This window comes from Aquarana catesbeiana, linkage group LG03 (assembly GCF_042186555.1).
Source record: "Aquarana catesbeiana isolate 2022-GZ linkage group LG03, ASM4218655v1, whole genome shotgun sequence".
In the NCBI taxonomy this organism is placed as follows: domain Eukaryota; kingdom Metazoa; phylum Chordata; class Amphibia; order Anura; family Ranidae; genus Aquarana; species Aquarana catesbeiana.
Window position 1 is genome coordinate 141,051,879 of NC_133326.1, and position 20,269 is coordinate 141,072,147.

Below are 20,269 nucleotides of genomic sequence, written 5' to 3' on the forward strand. Positions count from 1 at the left end.
AGGTATTGTTTTTTCAAAATTGTCAGCACAAAAAATAAAAACTGCAGAGGTGATCAAATACCACCAAAAGAAAGCTCTATTTGTGGGAAAAAAAGAACGTAAATTTTGTTTGTGTACAGCGTCGCACGACCACGCAATTGTCAGTTAAAGTGACTCAGTGCCGTATAGCAAAAAATGGCCTGGTCAGGAAGGGGGTAAACTCTTCCAGGGCTGAAGTGGTTAATAATGGCATCCAATATAGTGCTTCTGTGTTCCACCAGTGCTCAAAAGTAGAAATAGCAGCCATTTACCAAATCTCCAGATTATAAGAGATTATGAACAGCGTGAGTTGCAGAGCTTCCTTCAATCTCCCAGGTTCAGCTGTACATTGGCACTGTGTGGAAGTGGATCATATGTTTAACCATCTCCACACCAGATCTCGTTGTGAGCCTCGAGCCAGTTATTCTTAGTATTGGGCTATATAAAAAAAAGGAAGACGGGGGGAGTGTCCAAGATGGCACAGGGAGCAGACGTGTTTTAGAGCTGCTCCGCCATCTGGTGCTTTTATCCTGATCATATTGAGTGCAGGGTGAGCGTTATCTCCCTGGGGAGCTGTTTGCCTATCCCCCTCTGTTCCTTCATGCCTGGATACAGAAAACGGGGCTCTTCTCACAAAAACAACCCGCCGAAGGATCGACGGGAAGTCAAGAGCAGAGCAGCAGCCACTGTCTGTACTACCCTGGCCACGCAGATGGAACAGACTGAGGAGACGTGCACGATGGCTGAGTCTCTTCCAGCACCAGAGATCTCTGCGTCTTTCTCTGAGTTTGCTAACTTAATGCAGGCTATTACTGCTTGCCGTACCACACTGACAGACAAAATAGATCAAGTCTACACGGAGCTCTGCCAAGAACTGGATGCATTTTGAGGCTGCATGGCGGAGGTGGAGCAGTGGGTCTCCTCGGCTGAGGACGTGCAAAAGGGACCACTCAGCAGACCTCCACACGCTAAAAGTCAAGGTCAAGCACCTGGAGGCCAGAGCGGAGGACACTGAGGATCGGAACCGTCGCAATAACTTGCGGATCCTGGGACTGCCGGAGGGAGCGGAAGGTAATTACCCTGTTTCCTTCACGGAAAGTTTATTGCAAACCCTTCTCCCCCGAGCCTCCTTCTCACCTCAGTTTGTGGTGGAGTGGGCCCACTGTATTCCCCCAGTCAGAGGCCCTCAGGTGGCATCCCTGTGCACCCTCATATTTAAACTTCTGAACTTCCGGGACAGGGATCTGGTACTGCAGGAGGCCCGTAATAATGGAAGAGCTGAAATTTGAAAATACTAAACTCCTCATATTCCCTGACTATTCTATTGATACGCAACGCTTACGGAAATCATTTGACCATGTCCAAACTCGCCTCTGTGCCAAAAGCTTTATAGTATAGTATGCTTTTCCCAGCGAGACTCTGGGTTCAAGATGGAGAACAGGTGCGCTTCTTCACGTCACCTGAGGAGGCATCCTCATGGCTGGATACTGTTTGTTTAGGGTGATGACGGCTGCTACTTCCTATTTTCCTGGACTATCTATGGCCTTACATGAACTACTGGATCCTTTTCTTTTGGGGTGCCCTGCGGCTCACCAGATTGCTGCCTGAAGTGGAAATTGATCCTCATTACCTAATTGCCACTCTCACTGGGCCCGGCGGGGTAACTGACCCATGATCTTTCAGATTATATGGTCCTGTTGACCTATATGTGTCTGGCCTAAATCCTAGTTCCAGCACCTGTGGCCTTGTGGACCTATATTTCCATTTTTGTTTCCTTTCGTTTTGTCCTCAGATGTCTGTTAGCTGCCCAGGTAGTTCCTGTGGACTGTAACAAGCTCAGTACCCCCAGCTTGCTGGGTGACCTGCACTCCTTTTATCCTCCGGATGACCCTAGCTGTTATGGGTTAACAGACTTATCCACTGTATGTCTCTTGCACGTGTTGACTCCATTGCATGGCAGTCTGCTGTGCTTGAGTTGGGATGACATAACTGCTCCCAGTTTTAGGGGGGTCGGTGGGGTGGGGGGGATGTTTTGTTTTTTTCTTTTTTCTTTTCTTGTTTTATATGCATGTGTGTATGTGACACAACTAGTCGTACCTAATTTATGCTTATTTTCACTGAGCAATTCTGTGGTTGGCATCCTGCCGTGTGGATGTGGTCTATCTGGGCTGGTACCGATCCTTGAGTCTCCTGCTATGATGTCGGTCCTAGTGCTCTGATGGTGTCCCTTGCTGTGATCTCCTGGAACACCAGAGGCCTCAACTCTCCTATAAAGAGGTCCTTGGTATTCCAGTTGCTAGGGACCTATACTCCTCATATCTATGTGTTCCAGGAGACTCATCTAGTGAGGAGGAAGACTCTCAGTCTTAAAAAACCCTGGGTGGGCCACCAGTATCACTCGAGCTATTCTAATTTTGCCAGGGGTGTGAGTATTCCGATAAGTACATCCTTATACTTTAGATTTCTGGACTTGGTGCTTGACCCAGATGAACGATATGTTGTGATTCAAAGCTATGGTGGAATGTTTAGAAATTGTGCTGGTAGGACTCTATATACCTCCCCCTGCCTCTATTAAGTTGCTTCATAAGCTTACTTCTCTCATTGTCAAGTACAGTACAGATAACGTGATTTTCATGGGGGATTTTAATATGCCACCTAACCCTGAGCTTGACTGTTTCACCTCCGTAGGGGGCTCCTCATCGGACCTCTCCGGATGGGCGGAGGCTTATGGACTGATGAATCTGTGGAGGTGGAGACATCCCCTCGACAGGTCCTTCACGTGTCACTCTGCCACCTATAGGTCTCTCTCCCGAATCGATCTGATGTATGAGGGCAGCCCCATCCTTCCTAGAGTCCAACAGATATCTATCCTCCCGAGGGGAATCTCTGACCACGCACCAATGATGATTCAGCTGTCCCTGGAGGGGCAGCCCTCAGATAAATTGTGGAGATTATCCAGATTCTGGATCTCTAACCCTGAGGTGGACTCTGGGATTAGACAGCAGCTGCATGCATACTGGTCCCATAATCCTGGGTCTGCCTCAGAGGCTGTGGTGTGGGATGCTTTCAAGGCTTTCTGTAGAGGTCACTATCAGACGCTCATAGGAGGGATTTGCAGACAGATGAAAGCTGAATTTGTTAAAGCTGAGGACGTAGCTAACTCCTTGGAGAAACAATATGTCCAGACTAAAGATCCGCTGATTAACGAGCAGCTTCAGGAAAGTACTATCCTTCTGCTCCGTACTTCCCTGACTAAAAAAAAACTACTAAAGAATCTTTGAGGAAGGCGATCATAATGGCAGGTTGGTAGCCTTGCTCGCCCATGAGCAGTCGCCCTCTATGAGTATTCCCTGCATAGTTGACATGGATGGGACCCGACAGACGGTGTCTAGGACAATCACTGACTGTTTTGCTTTATACTACACTGCACTTTACTCCTCCCAGGTAAACTATTCCATGGAAGATCTTCACATATACCTTTCTGACATTGATTTCCCTGTCCTCGACTCGAACTTATAGAGACCAGCTCGACTCTCCTATTACCCTTAGAGAGGTTCGGCGAGCAATATCCTCTCTCCAGGCAGGTAAGACACCGGGGCCTGACGAATTCTCGACTGAATTTTACGGGACCTATGTAGAGGATTGGCACCTAGAATCTCCTCTATGTTATTGTTTTCCTTGGGGGAGGGATCCCTGCCGGCCTCCATGTCTAAAGCTGTGATAGTAGTAGTCCCCAAACATGGCAAGGACCTGGAACTCTGTAAATCTTACCGTCCGATATATTTGATAAATGTGGACGACAAGCTTCTAGCAAAAATATTGGCGAACCGTTTGAATGTGGTAATTACATCCTTGGTGCATTCGGACCAATCCGTGTTCATGCCAGGTTGGGGAACTGACATTAACATTTGTAGATTGTTCACCCATATGGACCTAGCCGATGAGGGCATCTCGGGGGTGGTTGCGGCGTTAGACGCTGAGAAAGCATTTGACTCGATTCAGTGGCTTTTTCTCTGACAGGTGCTAGGGGATGCTTTGGCTTTGGGCCTAGGTTGATTTCTTGAATCCAACTCTTGTATAGGAACCAAACGCCAGAGTCAGAGTTAATGGCCTATTGTCTGCTCCCTTCAATTTGAGCAGGGGAACCAGACAAGGCGGCCCCCTCTCCCCGGGGCTCTTTGCTTTGGCAATAGTGCCCCTGGCGATCCTCTTGGGCCAGGACCCTAGGGTGAGGGGAATTCCAATTTGCTCGTTACTCTGGAATTCGCCTCAATTGGGACAAGTCAGTCCTGTTTTCCCTTCACCCCTTGGGCTCTGGAGTGGACACTCAGATCCCCCTCCAGTGGGTAGAGGAGTTTACATACTTGGGGGTAAAAGTCAGAGGATCCCTACTTGCTTATTTGGAAGACAACCTTACGCCCTTGATCACTCAGTTCAGTAGGAAGTGCCAGTCATGGAAGACCCTGCCACTGTTGCCAGTGGGCAGAGTAAACCTACTGAAAATGGTTTACCTTCCCAAATTTTTGTATTGCTTCAGAAACACTCTGATCCCAATCCCTAAGTCGTTTTTTCGTAGATTAGACAGTCTTATAACTTTCTTTGTTTGAGCAGGAAAACCCAGCAATTGGCAAAGCGAACGCTACAACTCCCTCTTTCTCAGGGGGGGCTGGCAATGACTCACTTCCAACTTTATTACTGGGCGGCAGTACTAGTGACTGTCCGCTGGTGGTTTAGCCAAGTCAAACAAAACCCTGCAGTGTTATTGGAAGCAGCTTTTTTAAGGTCATATGCAGCCCTGAGCAACCTAGTTTATAGGGGACCCAAGGCTCATCTTGCAGTGACAACCCTGATGAAAACGACTGTTCGTGTATGGCAGCTGGTAGGGGCTGTATACAAGATGGATTCTACCTTGTCCCCTCATACCCCTTATGGGGTAATCCACAGCTTAAGCATTATTATCAATTACCAGATCCCCAGCTCTGGGCATCCAGGGGAATTACAACTTTCAAACATATTTTCACAGACGGATCTCTCTCCTCCTTTTCGGTGCTGCGAGAGAATTACACTATACCCGCCTCAATGACCTTCAGATACTACCAGCTTAGACACGTGACACAGGCCCAATTCCCTAGCCCTATAACCCTTCAAACGGACCCGATGTAATGCCTACCGATTTAGAAAATTCTAGAAAAACCTCTATCTTCCCTATACTTTTATCTCGCCTCAGCTCACGGGACCACTCTGACGACAGTATACGACAAGTGGAGGGCCGACATACCGGGGCTGACTGAGGAAGACTGGGAGGACTTAGTGAGTGGCTACATCACTATAATGATCTCTGCTAGAGACCGCTTCATCCAACTTAAATTCCTTCATAGAACCTATTATTCCCCTGTAAGATTAGCCAAGATTTATCCTGGGACAAGACCCCACTACTCTAGGTGTCGCTCCTTCACGAGTACATTCTGTCACATGGTATGGGAGTGCCCCCTTATCCTTCAGTTTTGGGAGAAGATAATTAGGGCTTTGAATGATTTTGGAGACTGGTCCCTTAGACAGGATCCGGCCTTAGCGCTACTTGGCACCATGGAGGATATTGTGGCCTCGAGGCAGGCAAAGTTATTTCTTTTCTATACTCTATATTACATCAGAAGAGAGATTCTCCTTAGGTGGAAACAACCAAAACCGCCAATGCTCAACAACTGGATAGCAACGATTAACTCTGTATTGCCACTGTATAAACTAACCTATGAGAGTAGGAACTGCCCAAAAAAATTTGATAAGGTCTGGTCACAATGGATAGACGCACACGACTCAATCTCTTAACACACATTGTATTATCCTATGTGATGTTCCTATGCTGTTATTCTATAACTATATTTTCCTGTGAGATGCTCCTATGCTCGTACGCTCTCAGACCTTTCGGCCAACCTAGGTACTGCCCAAGGTCCCGGCTCCAACAGTTCCTGCCACTACTCCTCCAAATTCCTCCGATAAAGAACCAATGCAGATTGGCCTGCTCCGACCCATTCTAACCCCAGAAGAAAGAGAATGCAGGCTACAGAACAACCTTTTTATTTACTGTGGAGCGTCAGGCCACTTCCTACGCAACTGTCCAGTTCAGCCAAGTAAGTCCAGGTACTTGTACCCTTCATAACTTCAGTTATCCGGAACTACATCTACTCACATTATTCTCCCTATCTCTCTGCGGGTGGCTGGAAGGGACGTCAAACTGCAGGCAATCATTGACTCTGGAGCTTGCAGCTGCTTCCTGGACATCAACCTGGCTAAAGACCTGCACATTCCTCTGACTCTCAAAGATCGAAAACTAGATATACACCTAGCTAATGGCACTCCACAGAGTTCAAAACCTGTTACACAGGAAACAGTCCCTAGTCTCACAACCACAGACACAGGGCACCAGGAACTTCTCCATTTTGATGTGATCAGATCTCCCATTTTCCCAGTTATTCTCGGAATACCGTGGCTATAAGCCCACAACCCATTAGTAGACTGGTCCAGAGGGGAGGTCACCTTCTCATCCAAATACTGCCACCAGCATTGTGGCATCCCCATGCAAACTAACTCCCATACTTGCCTGACCATACAACCAGCAACAGACACCAGTCAAGTAGTCCCTTCTGTCTACCACGACTACCTTGACGTCTTTGACAAAAGGAAAGCAGATACCTTGCCCCCACAGATGTCATATGATTGTCCTATTGAGCTACTCCCTGGAGCAGAAATTCCCTTCGGGCACATCTTCTTTTTGTCCGAGGTGGAATTGGAGGCCCTCAGACAGTACGTCTATGAGAACGTAGACAAAGGCTTCATTTGTCCCTCCTCTTCACCTGCCAGAGCAGGCATCTTCTTTGTTGAAAAGAAAGACCACTCCCTCAGGCCATGCATCGACTACCAGGAGCTCAACAAGGTCACCATCAAGAATAGGTATCCTCTTCCCCTGGTCCCGGAGTTGTTCCAGAGGTTCCGAGCAGTCCGGGTATTTACAAAACTGTACGTGAGGGGAGCATATAATCTGATGCGATTTAGAGAGGGGGATGATTGGAAAATGGCCTTCAGAGCACGCTTTAGCCACTTTGAATACCTTGGTGATGCCCTTTGGGCTATGCAATGCCCCGCAACATTTCAACACCTAGTCAATATCTTCCGAGAATACTTTGACTTATTCCTGATCGTCTATCTGGACAATATCCTGATCTTCTCTGCCTCTCCCAAACTCCACAAAGACCATGTCAAGAAGGTACTGAATACCCTCCGCAGGCACGGTTTGTACGCCAAAGCAGAGAAGTGTGATTTTGAGAAAAAATCCGTTCAATTCTTGAATTTCCATGGATCCTCAGAAGGTCTCAACAATCCAGCAAGCCTGCACCTTCAGATAGAAAGGGTGTCCAAAGATTTGTAGGCTTTGCCAACTTCTACCAGAGATTCATTAAAGGTTTCTCGACCATCATCGTCCCAATTACTCAACTCACACGACTCCATACAATTTTCCTCTGGAATGAGGAAGCCCAAGCAGCCTTTGAACAACTCAAAACTTTGTTTATCTCTGCTCTGGTGTTGCAACACCTGGACCCAGCACTCCCTTTTGTTATCGAAGTAGATACTTCTGAAGTGGTAACAGGAGCCGTACTCTCTCAGCGTCTGGGCCCAAAAGCTCTACTGCACCCAGTAGCCTTCTGCTCTAAGAAATTATACCAGGCTGAAAGAAATTACAATGTAGGTGACCGAGAGCTTCTGGCTATTAAGGTGGCCTTTGAAGATTGGAGATATCTATTAGAGGGCGCCAATTACCCATTCATGATCTTCACCGTTAACAAAAACTTGGAGTATCTGAGGTCCGCCAAACATCTAAGACCCTGGCAGGCTAGATGGGCGCTATTCTTCTCAAGATTCAACTTCCATTTAACATATAGACCAGGATCCAAGAACGGGAAGGCAGACGCCCTGTTACGGATGTTCCCTGAATCTACAAAATCTGCTCCCCCAAGCACCATTCTTTCAGCCCAGAACTTTTTATTGATTCAACCCAGTTTGAATTCAGTCATTGAATAAGCCTCTGCTTCATGCTCTGAATCTGAACAGGCCTTGTTAAGAAAACAAGATGGATTACTCTGGCATCAGGATAAGGTCTTCCTACCTCAGGAGGCAAGGCTTCAGATCTTCAAGACGTACCACGACCACCAGTTAGCCGGCCAGCTTGTAAAACAAGTGAGCTCATCCAACGGTCCTTCTGATGGCCCAACCTTAGTCGGGACTCTAGAGCCTATGTCAGATCCTGCTCAGTGTGCCTACATAACAAGGGCGACAAGACAAAGCCCTGGGGACTGTTGAGACCCTTACCCATTCCCAACCGTCCATGGGAAATGGTCTCCATGGATTTTATTGTGGAGCACCCACCCTCGGAAGGGTTTACCGCCATCTTGGTGGTGGTTGACCGCCTGACGAAGATGGCCCATTTTCTACCCTTGGTAAGCAAACCTTCAGCAACTGAGACCGCCCACACATTCATAAAGAAAATTGTGAGACTCCATGGCTTACCCAGTAGCATTGTTTCTGTTTGGGGGTACAATTTACCTCCAAGTTTTGAAGAGCACTCTGTAAGGCCCTGAAAGTAGAACTTTGCCTCTCATTGGCCTACCATCCTCAGAGCAACGGACAAACAGAGCACACAAATCAAACCTTGGAGCAGTACTTGTGCTGTTTCTCTGCCTTTTCCCAGAATGACTGGGCTTCGCTGCACCCACTGGCAGAGTTTGCCTATAACAATTCGCTACACTCAGTCACAAACTGTTCTGGGCCAACTGCAGATTCCACCCTCTTGCCTTGCCCGAAATTATATCAGAATCAGCAGTGCCTGCTGTTCAGGACAGACTTGCTTTTATACAGCAAAACTACCAAACCCTCCAAGAATGCATACAGAAGGCTCAAACCGACTACAAAACGTTTTTCGACAAAAAGTCGTGTATGAGGTATGGCTGCAATGGCCAATCTGAAATTGCCATGCCCATTGAAGAAGCTGGTGCCAAGATACATCGGGTCATTTCCAGTCAAACGTGAGGTAAACCCAGTGGCATTCAAATTATCCTTGCCTGATTCTTATAGGATTCATGCAGTTTTTTATGCCTCTCTCTCCTTAAATCAGCCATTCCGGATCCATTCCCAGGGGGAGTGGAACCACCTCCGCTACCAGTACCTGTTGAGAAGAAACAGAATACGAAGTGGAGTCAGTATTGGATTGCAGAAAGCAAGGCAGGTAAATCCAATATCTGATCAAGTGGAAGTGGTATCCACCCAAAGAGAGCTCCATGCCCCTAGACTCCTTCGGAAATTCCATACCAGACATCTGGGATAGATGGTCTAGTAGGGCATCCAGAGACTTCCAGTCGGAAGGGGGGGGGCACTGTCAGGGTACCAATAGCAGGAAGTCTCTAGGACCCAGCACCTGTCAGAGAACAAGAAGGGCTCTAGGACCCAGCACCTCCACCAGCACATCACATGGGCCTTTATAAGGAAGTCAGCCCTTGGCTGAAGTGCTGTTTGATCTCAGCTGTTACCGACGTTCCTGTGTTTCCTGTTTCCTGCGATCCTTGATTACTGTTCGGCTTGTTCCAGACCTGTCTCCTGCCTGCCTCCTGACCTTGACCTTGGCTTGTTAAACAGATCTCCTCGGCCTGCTACCTGTCTTGACCTCGGCTCCCACCTAAACTCGTCTTCTCTGCTATCCACCTGGCATGAACGTTGGCTTGTACCGACTACTCTCTGTCTCAGTGACCCTGGTTACCTGCTACATTTCACAGGTGCCACCTGCCTGCAGCAGCCCTGCAGCACATCAGCAGTGTTCCTGAGCCTTTTCTGCAAGCAATTCTGCAGGCGACCTGTGTGACTTTGGGCCTGACTCCTCCTGCCTCACCTCCAGGGGAGTCTGGAACTGAGCTGCAAGGGAAGCCCTCTCTCCATTGGCCTCCAGCACTTTGGTACCTGATAACGAGGTCTGGTGTGGAGATTAAGGCATCTATGGTTGAACATATGATCCACTTCCACACAGTGCCAATGTACAGCAGAACCTGGGAGGTTGAAGGAAGCTCTGCAACTCACGCTGTTCATGATCTCTTATAATCTGGAGATCATGGAGATTTGGTAAGAGGACACTATTTCTACTTTTGGGCACTGGTGTAACACAAAAGCACTGTTTTGATGCCATTATTAAAGAGGAACTGCAGTCTGCTCACATAATTTGTAATAAAAACATCTTTGCCATTCTGAAGCTTCCCTCCAACAACTTTGCATATTATTTAAAATATACCGTGGATCTGTACTTGCCAAATATGCTACAGAAATCTCCCTCCACTGAGTCTGGCTTCATCCATTTTAACTGTGGGCAGCTAAAGCTGCTGCCTGTTCACTTCCTGGATTTACACAGACACACAGAGGCACGCCACCAGCTCTGCAGCTCTCTTTGGCCCTCTTATGTCTCATTCCCCCCTCCCTTCCTGGCAAACTCTCACGAGAGTGAGAGAGAGAGCTATGCATAATGTCATAAGCCTAGGCTTATTTCCAGACAAGAAACAGGAAGTGGGCTGTATAAGGTATTTACTGGCAGACAAAAAAATGTACTAAAGTTAAAACAACAAGGGCAGAAGATTTAATAGAAGAAAAGTTGAAAAAATGGCTGAAGTTCCGCTTTAAGGAAAAACTTAAACTTACTCATTTGTTTGTCTTTTTTGAATAATTGTTCGGACACAATTTTTTTTGATTAGTTTTTGGACATTTATGTTGATATATAACACTTGTGTCTTTGAGACATATTGCACAGTAGACTTTGAGTAATGAACAATATGGACACTAAGTGACACATTTTATGTGGTTGACACGTTTGTTTTGTTTCTTTATTTGTTTTTATTCACTGTTACTAATTTGATAGTTCTATGCTTAAAGTGACTGTCAAAATAAAGTAGCTAGCATGTAATAAGTGCAGGAACCCAAGACATCAGAGCTTGCCCAATGTGAATGGCCAGTTGGAAAGCTACAATCAAATAAACTGGCATATATTTGTCAGGTCACATTTGGCATTCGGGCATAGCAGGGACATTGAGAGTTGTAGAAGGTCTTGGAAGGCAACTCAGGGTATGTGTACTGTATACCTGCAAGTAGCTTTACTTATTTGTGATGTGGTTAGTTGGCAAATCTTAGGGTTCCTAAGTTGTATATCTGGCTGTGCTTCTAATGCAAGTACATCCAGTGTAGTACAATCTAACAATGAACGTGTGCATAAAATGTGCATATGCTGTATGTAAGTGAATGGCATAATAGAACTGTGTTAGATATGTTGTGGATGTCAATAACAGTAACTATTCAGTGGTAAAACTTTACTGCTTGATCAGAGTGACTAGAAAGCTGGCAGGAAGAATAATTATAATGTCACAAACAGCAGGATTATGAAATAAAAGCCTTTTAGTAAAAAGTAGCAGTGTTGCTACCTGCAAGCCACTTTCCTTCAGCCTATGAATTTCCTCTCTGCACAATCTCAGTTCCTCTTGTAACTTCTCCTGTTCCTCCTGGCTGATCTGATGGCGTTGCTGCAGCTCCTCAATCTCAGTTAGAAGACCAGCACACTGCAAAAAAGTATCAAGAATTTTACAAAGGTTTTGTATCTGTTTCTGTCAGCATACATTAATTTATATCCAAAGTAAGAATATTAAAGGCCAGATCCAATGGGCTTTTCCAAATCATCTTCCAGGACAGCACATGAGAGAGGGCCTCCACCTACCTAAAGCAGGAAACACTTCATTCACAATCAATAAAAAGAGCACAGCCACCTAGTATCCTCAGTATTTGTGTTTCCTCTGGCCGAACAGATACATCAAAATGGTTTGTTATTTTTCTCTCAGGCCTTCATGCTATTTGCAAGGTCCTCCTAGTAAATGTTGAGTTATAGGCTATATTTGTTAGTATCCTAGTTGTGGGACCTCCCCTCCCCATCACCTTCACAGTTTTCCTCAAGATTCCTTTTCAATCGGAGAAGAAGCAACTATCGCTCTGCGGATGCAGAGGCTCTAGTGGAGTCCTCCCTTACCTACATTTGGTCAGGCTCAAGGTCCCCTATCTTGCCTCAGGAGGTGTGAGGTGGGAGCCCCCGGTGGCCAGATTAGCCCCTAATGTATGCTGCTGATTGGTATGGATGGACCATAGGTGCCGTGGTTCCCAAATTTGTATGGGGAGATATGCATGGTTCATGTTCCTTCTCCCTGGGTGTCCACTGTCCCAGACTACTTTTGGATAGGCGATGCATGTTTGCTGAGCTAGATGAAGCACTGTGCGTGGACCAGAACAGGACGTGGCCTGCTATGCTGTGGGTCCCCATAAATGAACAAATGCTGGGTGTGTGGGTTTACCCTGGTGGCTGTATCCACAAACAACAGGGACGGTGCGCAAGCAGGTGGGGGGTGGAGTAGTAGACAGACCTACTGTAATACTGTAATGCTCTTCCCAGGAGTATTACAGCAGACTTCATCTGGTGCTACAAATCTGGCAAATTGCTCCAAGGTAGGTTACTTATTTCTTAAAGCTCTCCTTCCTACTATACCCATGCTGTCAGGGAGGTACAGTGTGGGGCACCCTTGGTAGAATGTCTACACACTGTGCCTGAGTGAGCACTGACTGTTACTGGCACAACGCTCTGCCCATTCCTCCAAGCAGCTCCATGTCGGGAGGAGGAAAATGAAGTGGAGGAGAAAGTTAGCTGATCAGCTGACCGGCCAGTCGAGTGAAGGGGGAGGAGCTCTCCCCTGTGTGAGGTGCAGACAGTGTCCCCATGTCAGGAGAGCAGTTACTGGATGCACTGTGAGTTTGCAGACTGCGAGAGCACTGAGCAAGGAGAGGAACTCGACTGCCACTGAGAGCAGGTGAGTGCCAGTGTCATCATCCCGTTGCCCCCTACTATCTCTCTGCCCCTTATCCCATCCTCCCCAACACCACCTCTCTACCGCTGATCCCATCCCCCCACCACCATCCTTCTGCCCCTAATTCCATCCCCCCACCACCATCCCTCTGTCCCTGATCCCACCCCCCCCCACCACCAACCCTCTGCCCCTGATCCTACCCCCCACTACCATCCCTCTGCCCCTGATACCACCCCCCACCACCACCCTCTGCCTGTTCTAATCCCTCCATCACCATCCCTCTGCCCCTGTCTTAGTACCTCCAGTGTGCTCCCTTACATCTTCCAAAATGTCCCCTAGTAATAGTAAGCTCAGTGGCAGAACTACCAGGGTCTGAAAAGTCGCACTTGCGACTGGGTTCTGGCATTCCACCACCATGTCAGGTCCTCAAGACAGCAGTAGGTGGCCTGCTGCAGAATATAAGGAAGGGCCCCGGGTAAGGGTCAGGGGGGCCCTTCATGGTTTCCTGCAGTGGGCCCTGAAGGTTGTAGTTACGCCTCTGCTGCAACCTGTTACCTCCTTCATACTTTTATGTTACATTTATACATGTGCAGGGCTACTGGGATCTGCTTACTCATTTTTACCACTGTCCTTTATTGCAGTAAAGCGAGGTGATGACTTAGGGGTTTCTGCTCTGATTTAATCACAACTTTCTGTGGTTCAGTCTATTAGGATAGTCCAAGTGGGCTAGAAAGACAACCAACAGGAGCTGCTACGCTGTGGGGATTCAAGCACAGCTGAGGGACAAATGAGAGAAAAAGGAAAAGATTATTGAGAGGAGAGGAGAGGCTGGAACACCATTATATATATATATATATATATATATATATATATATATATATATATATATATATAAAGGAAAGAGAGTCTAAAAAAAAGAAAACCATCGCATCTATAAATCTGAGTTTACCTTGGACATCTGTGGACCATGTCCCAAGCAACCAAGAATGTGACAGGATTATTGCATCCTGTTGCCAAAACGCTAGATGGCAATTTTTTGGTAACCGTTAAAGATGAGAAAATTAAAGTGCCCAGAACAAGGGAAGAGAAAAACTTGGTGGTTGAAGAAGAGCCTGTAAAGAAAAGGAGGATGGCCAAAATGAAAGAAATGAAAAAAAGTCCCGCCCAACGGAGCAAAAGCCCCAGTGACTGGATATGTGTGCTTTTTTGAACGAGCACAGAGAAGAGTTACAGACTTAACATCCTGATTCTCTATTTCCTGAAATCACAAAGATGCTAGGAGCTGAGTGGAGTACTTTGCCAAGCCAGGATAAACAGTGGTACCTGCATGATGCTGAAAGGGACAAACTGCAGTACAGTATATGAAGGAGCTAAGAGAATACCAACATTCTGAGACTTAAAAGATGTGTTCAGAAAAGATTCAGGAAAAGAAGATGAAGAAAGACATTTGAATGTGCATCTACTTCTGAGGAAGTGAGCGGTGAATCACGAAACTCACTGAGTTTTTAGGATGCAATTTTCAATCTAATTATGTATTGACATTTGGAACTTTTTAATCATGTATGATATGTATTGGAACCACCATCAATCAGCCTATTATTGTATCTTTGTAACGTGATGAGAATTGTATTTACTCAGTGGCCATGTATGTTGCACCTCATTTAAAGTCCCAGGGCAAACGTATGTTTTTATAGATATGTATTTTATGGATGGAGGTGCATCACTGGGGCACCAGACCACATATTGTTATTTTCTGCATTGTTGTTAGGTGGAAGACAACTCTTTACCAATTGTGGTCTGTTACTACATTATTCTCCTTTACCAAAATATTGAGATTTAGGATATTAACGCTAGACTCTTGTCACTATATGGGTCACCAGATTCTTTATTTATATGACATTTTTATGCACAGGTTGGTGGGGTTGTTCTGCGATGAGCTGCAATGCTGTTGCAGCGATGCTATTGCCTCCCTTTGCTGTCCCTGCCTACTCCCTTGATAGACGGAGCCTGCACAGCATTGGCGCAATGTCTGCGCCTGGGTTATGACAACAGTATGTGCGTGGCCGGTGCTCATTGCGTCATCTTTCTGCAGCCGGGCCGCATTTGCGCTTTTGGCGCCAATTCCCCTGTGAGGTTGCAGATGCTGGCTCTTCCACTTTAGGGTATATATGGGAGCACCGGTAGGGGGTGTTCTTTTCTTGTGTTACTTTCATTACTAGAGAATGTCAGTCAATATCTGGCTCTTCAGCTCCAGGATATTACACTTATGGTGGGTTTTGGTGCCCATATTTATTTATTCTATTTAATATCTTTTTTGTATCTGTCCAGTGAACTTGGTGGTTAGTTTTCTCTCGCCTTTAGTGGCGTTACATCCATATATTTCTTTACTATCTTTTTCATCCCTACTGAGTTTTCCTACATGGGTTTTTTATTTTTCCTGTAAAATTGTTTCTAAATAGTTTCATTTGTAAATTTCAAAAGCCAGTACAAAGGAATAGTAGTAGTAGTGGTAAAAAAAAAAAAAAGCACTTGTGAGTTTAACTATTTTTTTTTGTATAATTCTCCTTTAAGTGGGGGGGGGGGGGGGGGTGGCAGGGTGTGTGTCCTATGCCTACATACTTTTGCTAAAAGGTGTCCCTCGCTCTAAATAAGTTGGGAAGTATGTAGTTCCTTAGCAATTTTATATGCACTTAAAGTAGGCAAAACTTTTTTTTCTCTCATTTTGGATAGAGTAAGGGAGGGTCGGAAACCCGTGTTGGTTTATTTTTTGCCATCTGTGCCCCATTGGGGAGATTTACCTTCACTTCCTGTACTGTAGCCCAAACAGAAAATGAGAGGCAATCCCTGCAAATTAAGGGAAGACTAGTGCCACCAGAACTAGTGTCCCCTTTGGAAGATTTTCCTTCTATTACTTTTGTGGGGACAACCCAAAATTTGGGATTTTCTTTTACTTTCACTTTTATTGATAATGGTAAACAGGACAAATAGAGGTGGTGTATACACCGCTCCTTCAATGCTCCTGCCCATTGAAATGAATGGGCACCGCTGCAGAACCGCTGGCAAAGCGCCGCCGCAGCCTTGTGGGACATTTTAACCCTTTTTCGGCCGCTAGCGGGGGTTAAAATTGCCCCACTTGCGGCGAAAACTCCCGCAAAAACGTCAGTGAAGCGCCGCTAAAAATAGCGCCGCTTTACCACCGAAGCCCCCGACACCCCAGTGTGAAAGGGCTCTAACTGCATTATGCTCATGCATAATAAAATTCTTTGTTTGTTCATGCGCTATGCAAAATTGGGAACAGGCATTCAAGAACCAGCACTATCCATGATTTTAACTTTAAAAAAAGCACAGAAATACATAAACGTATGTTTGTGTGTTTACCATTGTAGTCTATGAAATGCACGTTATAGAAGGGCATACTTTTAAAACAATTGCTCAGTCATACTGGCACATAAATGTTGGCTTCTCATAGTAATAAGTGTGATTTCTGTTTGAAATGTGCTTCCATGTGAATAGGCTGTTTTCAGAAAAATGGACAAGCATTAATGGGCCCTATCTGCTTTTAACTGTCTGCACAAACAACTGTATGTATGTATTTCAAAGATATTTAAAATAAGATATGCGTTTACAAAAAAAAAAAAAAAAAAGATGCCAACCTTTTTCTTGCTTCAGACATCAATGATTGATCATTAGAGTTTGATGAAAACCATATCAGTAGGGTATAAAAAATGTAGAGATTTCCATAGGCAGCCATACCCACCTCAGCCTGTGCTATCTGCACTTTTTGTTCTGCACTTTGGAGCTGGATGTGCAGTTTTTGCCTCTCCTCCTCCCGTGTAAGCTTCAGCTTCTCAACATCTGTCACTGTATTTCTCTCAATGGGCACGCTGAGGGCAATGGTGCTTTCAGCATCATATTGTGGTGGGTTTTCTTCCTTCAGGTTATTCTCTTCTTCTTGTTCTGGCTGAGATTCACTTAATGCATTGCCTTGATCTGCATCTCCTTCTCTGCAAGAGACAAGGAGGAATACATTACCTCAACTACAGCGCTGTACTAGGAATACACGATGAACCTATTCTACATTAAACACACGCTCTTTGGGGTATTCGTTTTAAAAAGAACATTTCATTGAGCTTATGCTACTACTACAAAGCAAACACTCCTCCCCTTTCATTGTAATTATCAGTCTAACCTCTACAGCTCCATTATCTATGCAGCACAGGGCTTAATATATATAATAGGTGATGTTAGTAATTAAACATTGTCACCACCTATATCAGGAAGTATTAATCAGATCATCCCAAATATCTCTGTAAGAATTTTTTCTTACTATCAGAATCTAGTAGACTAATGAACAAGTAAGAGCAAGTCAGTTATTGACTTCTGCGGCAAGGAAAGTTGGCAATCACTAATTATATATATAATTTTAACCTGTGTGATTTCATAATAATTGTTTATTTTATAACTATCATCATGAGCATACCTCACTTACATTTTAACCTATAGCTTCCATGCTACAGACACATATAGCAGATTAGTATTCTGAATCAATGTGTAGATATCAGACGTGTCTCCCAAATTGCCAGTCATATAACAACACATACATTAATCATTTAACACTACATAGCTATATTTAATTGGAATAAAGTAAAGATGGGTACCTCTCTTCTCCCAGCAGCAAAAGATGACTCTTCAGCTGGCTGTTACTCTCCTGCAGGATACTGCGCTCCATCTGGAGATGTTGGCACTGGTCCCGCAGGAACTGCAGCTCTCCTGTCACAAGGACAAAAATGTGCAATGGTGCATGTGATATTGTACAAACATAAAACATTATAACAACCTACATTCCTACAAACCTAAAGAGGCAATCCAGGTCCCCAGACAACATATTGGATTGCAGTTTTCAATGTTTAAAATGCATAGCAGAGTGTTGTACTGTGTTAACTATTGACTAGACAGAAAAATTGGAGTTTAATTTATACCCTTTTTTAGCTGACCTGAATTATTAAAGATCAAGCTTTCGTTATAACTTAAGCTGGATACACACTATACAACTTTTGGTGTTCAATTTCCTTTAGATTTACCTTCAACTATGTAGTGCAAGGGCTGCCTGATTGCATTATTTGGTTTTGGTTAGAGATGCACCGAAATTTTGGCCGTCAAAACATTTTGGGTGAAAATGGTGCTATTGGCATTCAGCCGATAAGAGAAAAAGAAAAAGGTGCCGATAATGGCACAGAAAAGGCACGCGATTTTAACACGAATTCGCAGCGATTTTGCGACCATTTTACCTCGCTCTACTGTGCTTATGGTGTGTTTTCCATAGGTCATCTGACTAAAAAACGCATCAAAAACGTAACAAGGGTGTGTTAATGATGCGTTCTTGCTGCATTTTTAATGCATTTGAACTGGGAGGTGCCATTTTTGTGCGCTCTTTTTAACTGATCAAAAATGCAGCCAGAGGGATTTTTAACACCAGAATGGAAGCCCAAAGGACCAGTGTGCAGACATAAATAGAATTTAAAGGGATACATTTTTCTTGAGCTTTTCTTGCGCTAAAGGTACCAATAATGGGCAATGATAATTTCATATTCACTTAAATTGATGATATTAACCGCTTTCCGACCAGCCGCCATCATTATACATACAGTGGGGACGGAAAGTATTCAGACCCCCTTACATTTTTTACTCTTTGTTATATTGCAGCCATTTGCTAAAATCATTTAAGTTCATTTTTTTTCCTCATTAATGTACACACAGCACCCCATATTGACAGAAAAACACAGAATTGTTGACATTTTTGCAGATTTATTAAAAAAGAAAAACTGAAATATCACATGGTCCTAAGTATTCAGACCCTTTGCTCAGTATTTAGTAGAAGCACCCTTTTGATCTAATACAGCCATGAGTCTTTTTGGGAAAGATGCAACAAGTTTTTCACACCTGGATTTGAGGATCCTCTGCCAATCCTCCTTGCAGATCCTCTCCAGTTCTGTCAGGTTGGATGGTAAACGTTGGTGGACAGCCATTTTTAGGTCTCTCCAGAGATGCTCAATTGGGTTTAAGTCAGGGCTCTGGCTGGGCCATTCAAGAACACTCATGGACTTGTTGTGAAGCCACTCCTTCGTTATTTTAGCTGTGTGCTTAGGGTCATTGTCTTGTTGGAAGGTAAACCTTCGGCCCAGTCTGAAGTCCTGAGCACTCTGGAGAAGGTTTTCGTCCAGGAAATCCCTGTACTTGGCTGCATTCATCTTTCCCTCGATTGCAACCAGCCGTCCTGTCCCTGCAGCTGAAAAACACCCCCACAGCAGGATGCTGCCACCACCATGCTTCACTGTTGGGACTGTATTGGATAGGTGATGAGCAGTGCCTGGTTTTCTCCACATATACCGCTTAGAATTAAGGCCATAAAGTTCTATCTTGATCTTGTCAGACCAGAGAATCTTATTTCTCATCATCTTGTAGTCCTTCAGGTGTTTTTTAGCAAACTCCATGCGGGCTTTCATGTGTCTTGCACTGAGGAGAGGCTTCCATCGGGCCACTCTGCCATAAAGCCCTGACTGGTGGAGGGCTGCAGTGATGGTTGACTTTCTACAACTTTCTCCCATCTCCCGACTGCACCTCTGGAGCTCAGCCACAGTGATATTTGGGTTCTTCTTTACCTCTCTCACCAAGGCTCTTCTCCCACGGCCAGCTCTAGGAAGGGTTCTGGTCGCCCCAAACGTCTCCAATTAAGGATTATGGAGGCCACTGTGCTCTTAGGAACCTTAAGTGCAGCAGAAATTTTTTTGTAACCTTGGCCAGATCTGTGCCTTGCCACATTTCTGAGCTCTTCAGGCAGTTCCTTTGACCTCATGATTCTCATTTGCTCTGACATGCACTGTGAGCTGTAAGGTCTTATATAGACAGGTGCGTGGCTTTCCTAATCCTAAGTCCAATCAGTATAATCAAACACAGCTGGACTCAAATGAAGGTGTAGAACCATCTCAAGGATGATCAGAAGAAATGGACAGCACCTGAGTTAAATATATGAGTGTCACAGCAAAGGGTCTGAATACTTAGGACCATGTGATATTTCAGTTTTTCTTTTTTAATAAATCTGCAACAATGTCAACAATTCTGTGTTTTTCTGTCAATATTGGGTGCTGTGTGTACATTATTGAGGAAAAAAATGAACTTAAATGATTTTAGCAAATGGCTGCAATATAACAAAGAGTGAAAAATGTAAGGGGGTCTGAATACTTTCCGTCCCCACTGTAGCTACATAGTTACATAGTGGGTGAGGTTGAAAAAAGACACAAGTCTATCAGGTCCAACCCATGTGTGTGATTGTA

At 45.0% G+C, this 20,269-nt stretch overlaps 1 protein-coding gene and 1 pseudogene across 5 annotated transcripts in view; one reads left to right on the forward strand and one right to left on the reverse strand.

The window, feature by feature from the left end:
* Positions 1–20,269, reverse strand: part of CCDC136 (coiled-coil domain containing 136) — a 121,173-nt gene that overhangs the window by 23,036 nt on the left and 77,868 nt on the right. For all 5 annotated transcript variants that reach the window (XM_073619338.1, XM_073619335.1, XM_073619336.1 and 2 more), the window contains exons 6-8: positions 17,597–17,708; positions 16,696–16,942; positions 11,517–11,651 (exon numbers count right to left, since the gene is read on the reverse strand). In XM_073619338.1, coding sequence (XP_073475439.1) covers positions 11,517–11,651; positions 16,696–16,942; positions 17,597–17,708 — 494 coding nt within the window. The remainder of the gene's footprint in view (positions 1–11,516; positions 11,652–16,695; positions 16,943–17,596; positions 17,709–20,269) is intronic.
* Positions 13,836–14,389, forward strand: LOC141131140 (SWI/SNF-related matrix-associated actin-dependent regulator of chromatin subfamily E member 1-related-like; annotated as a pseudogene).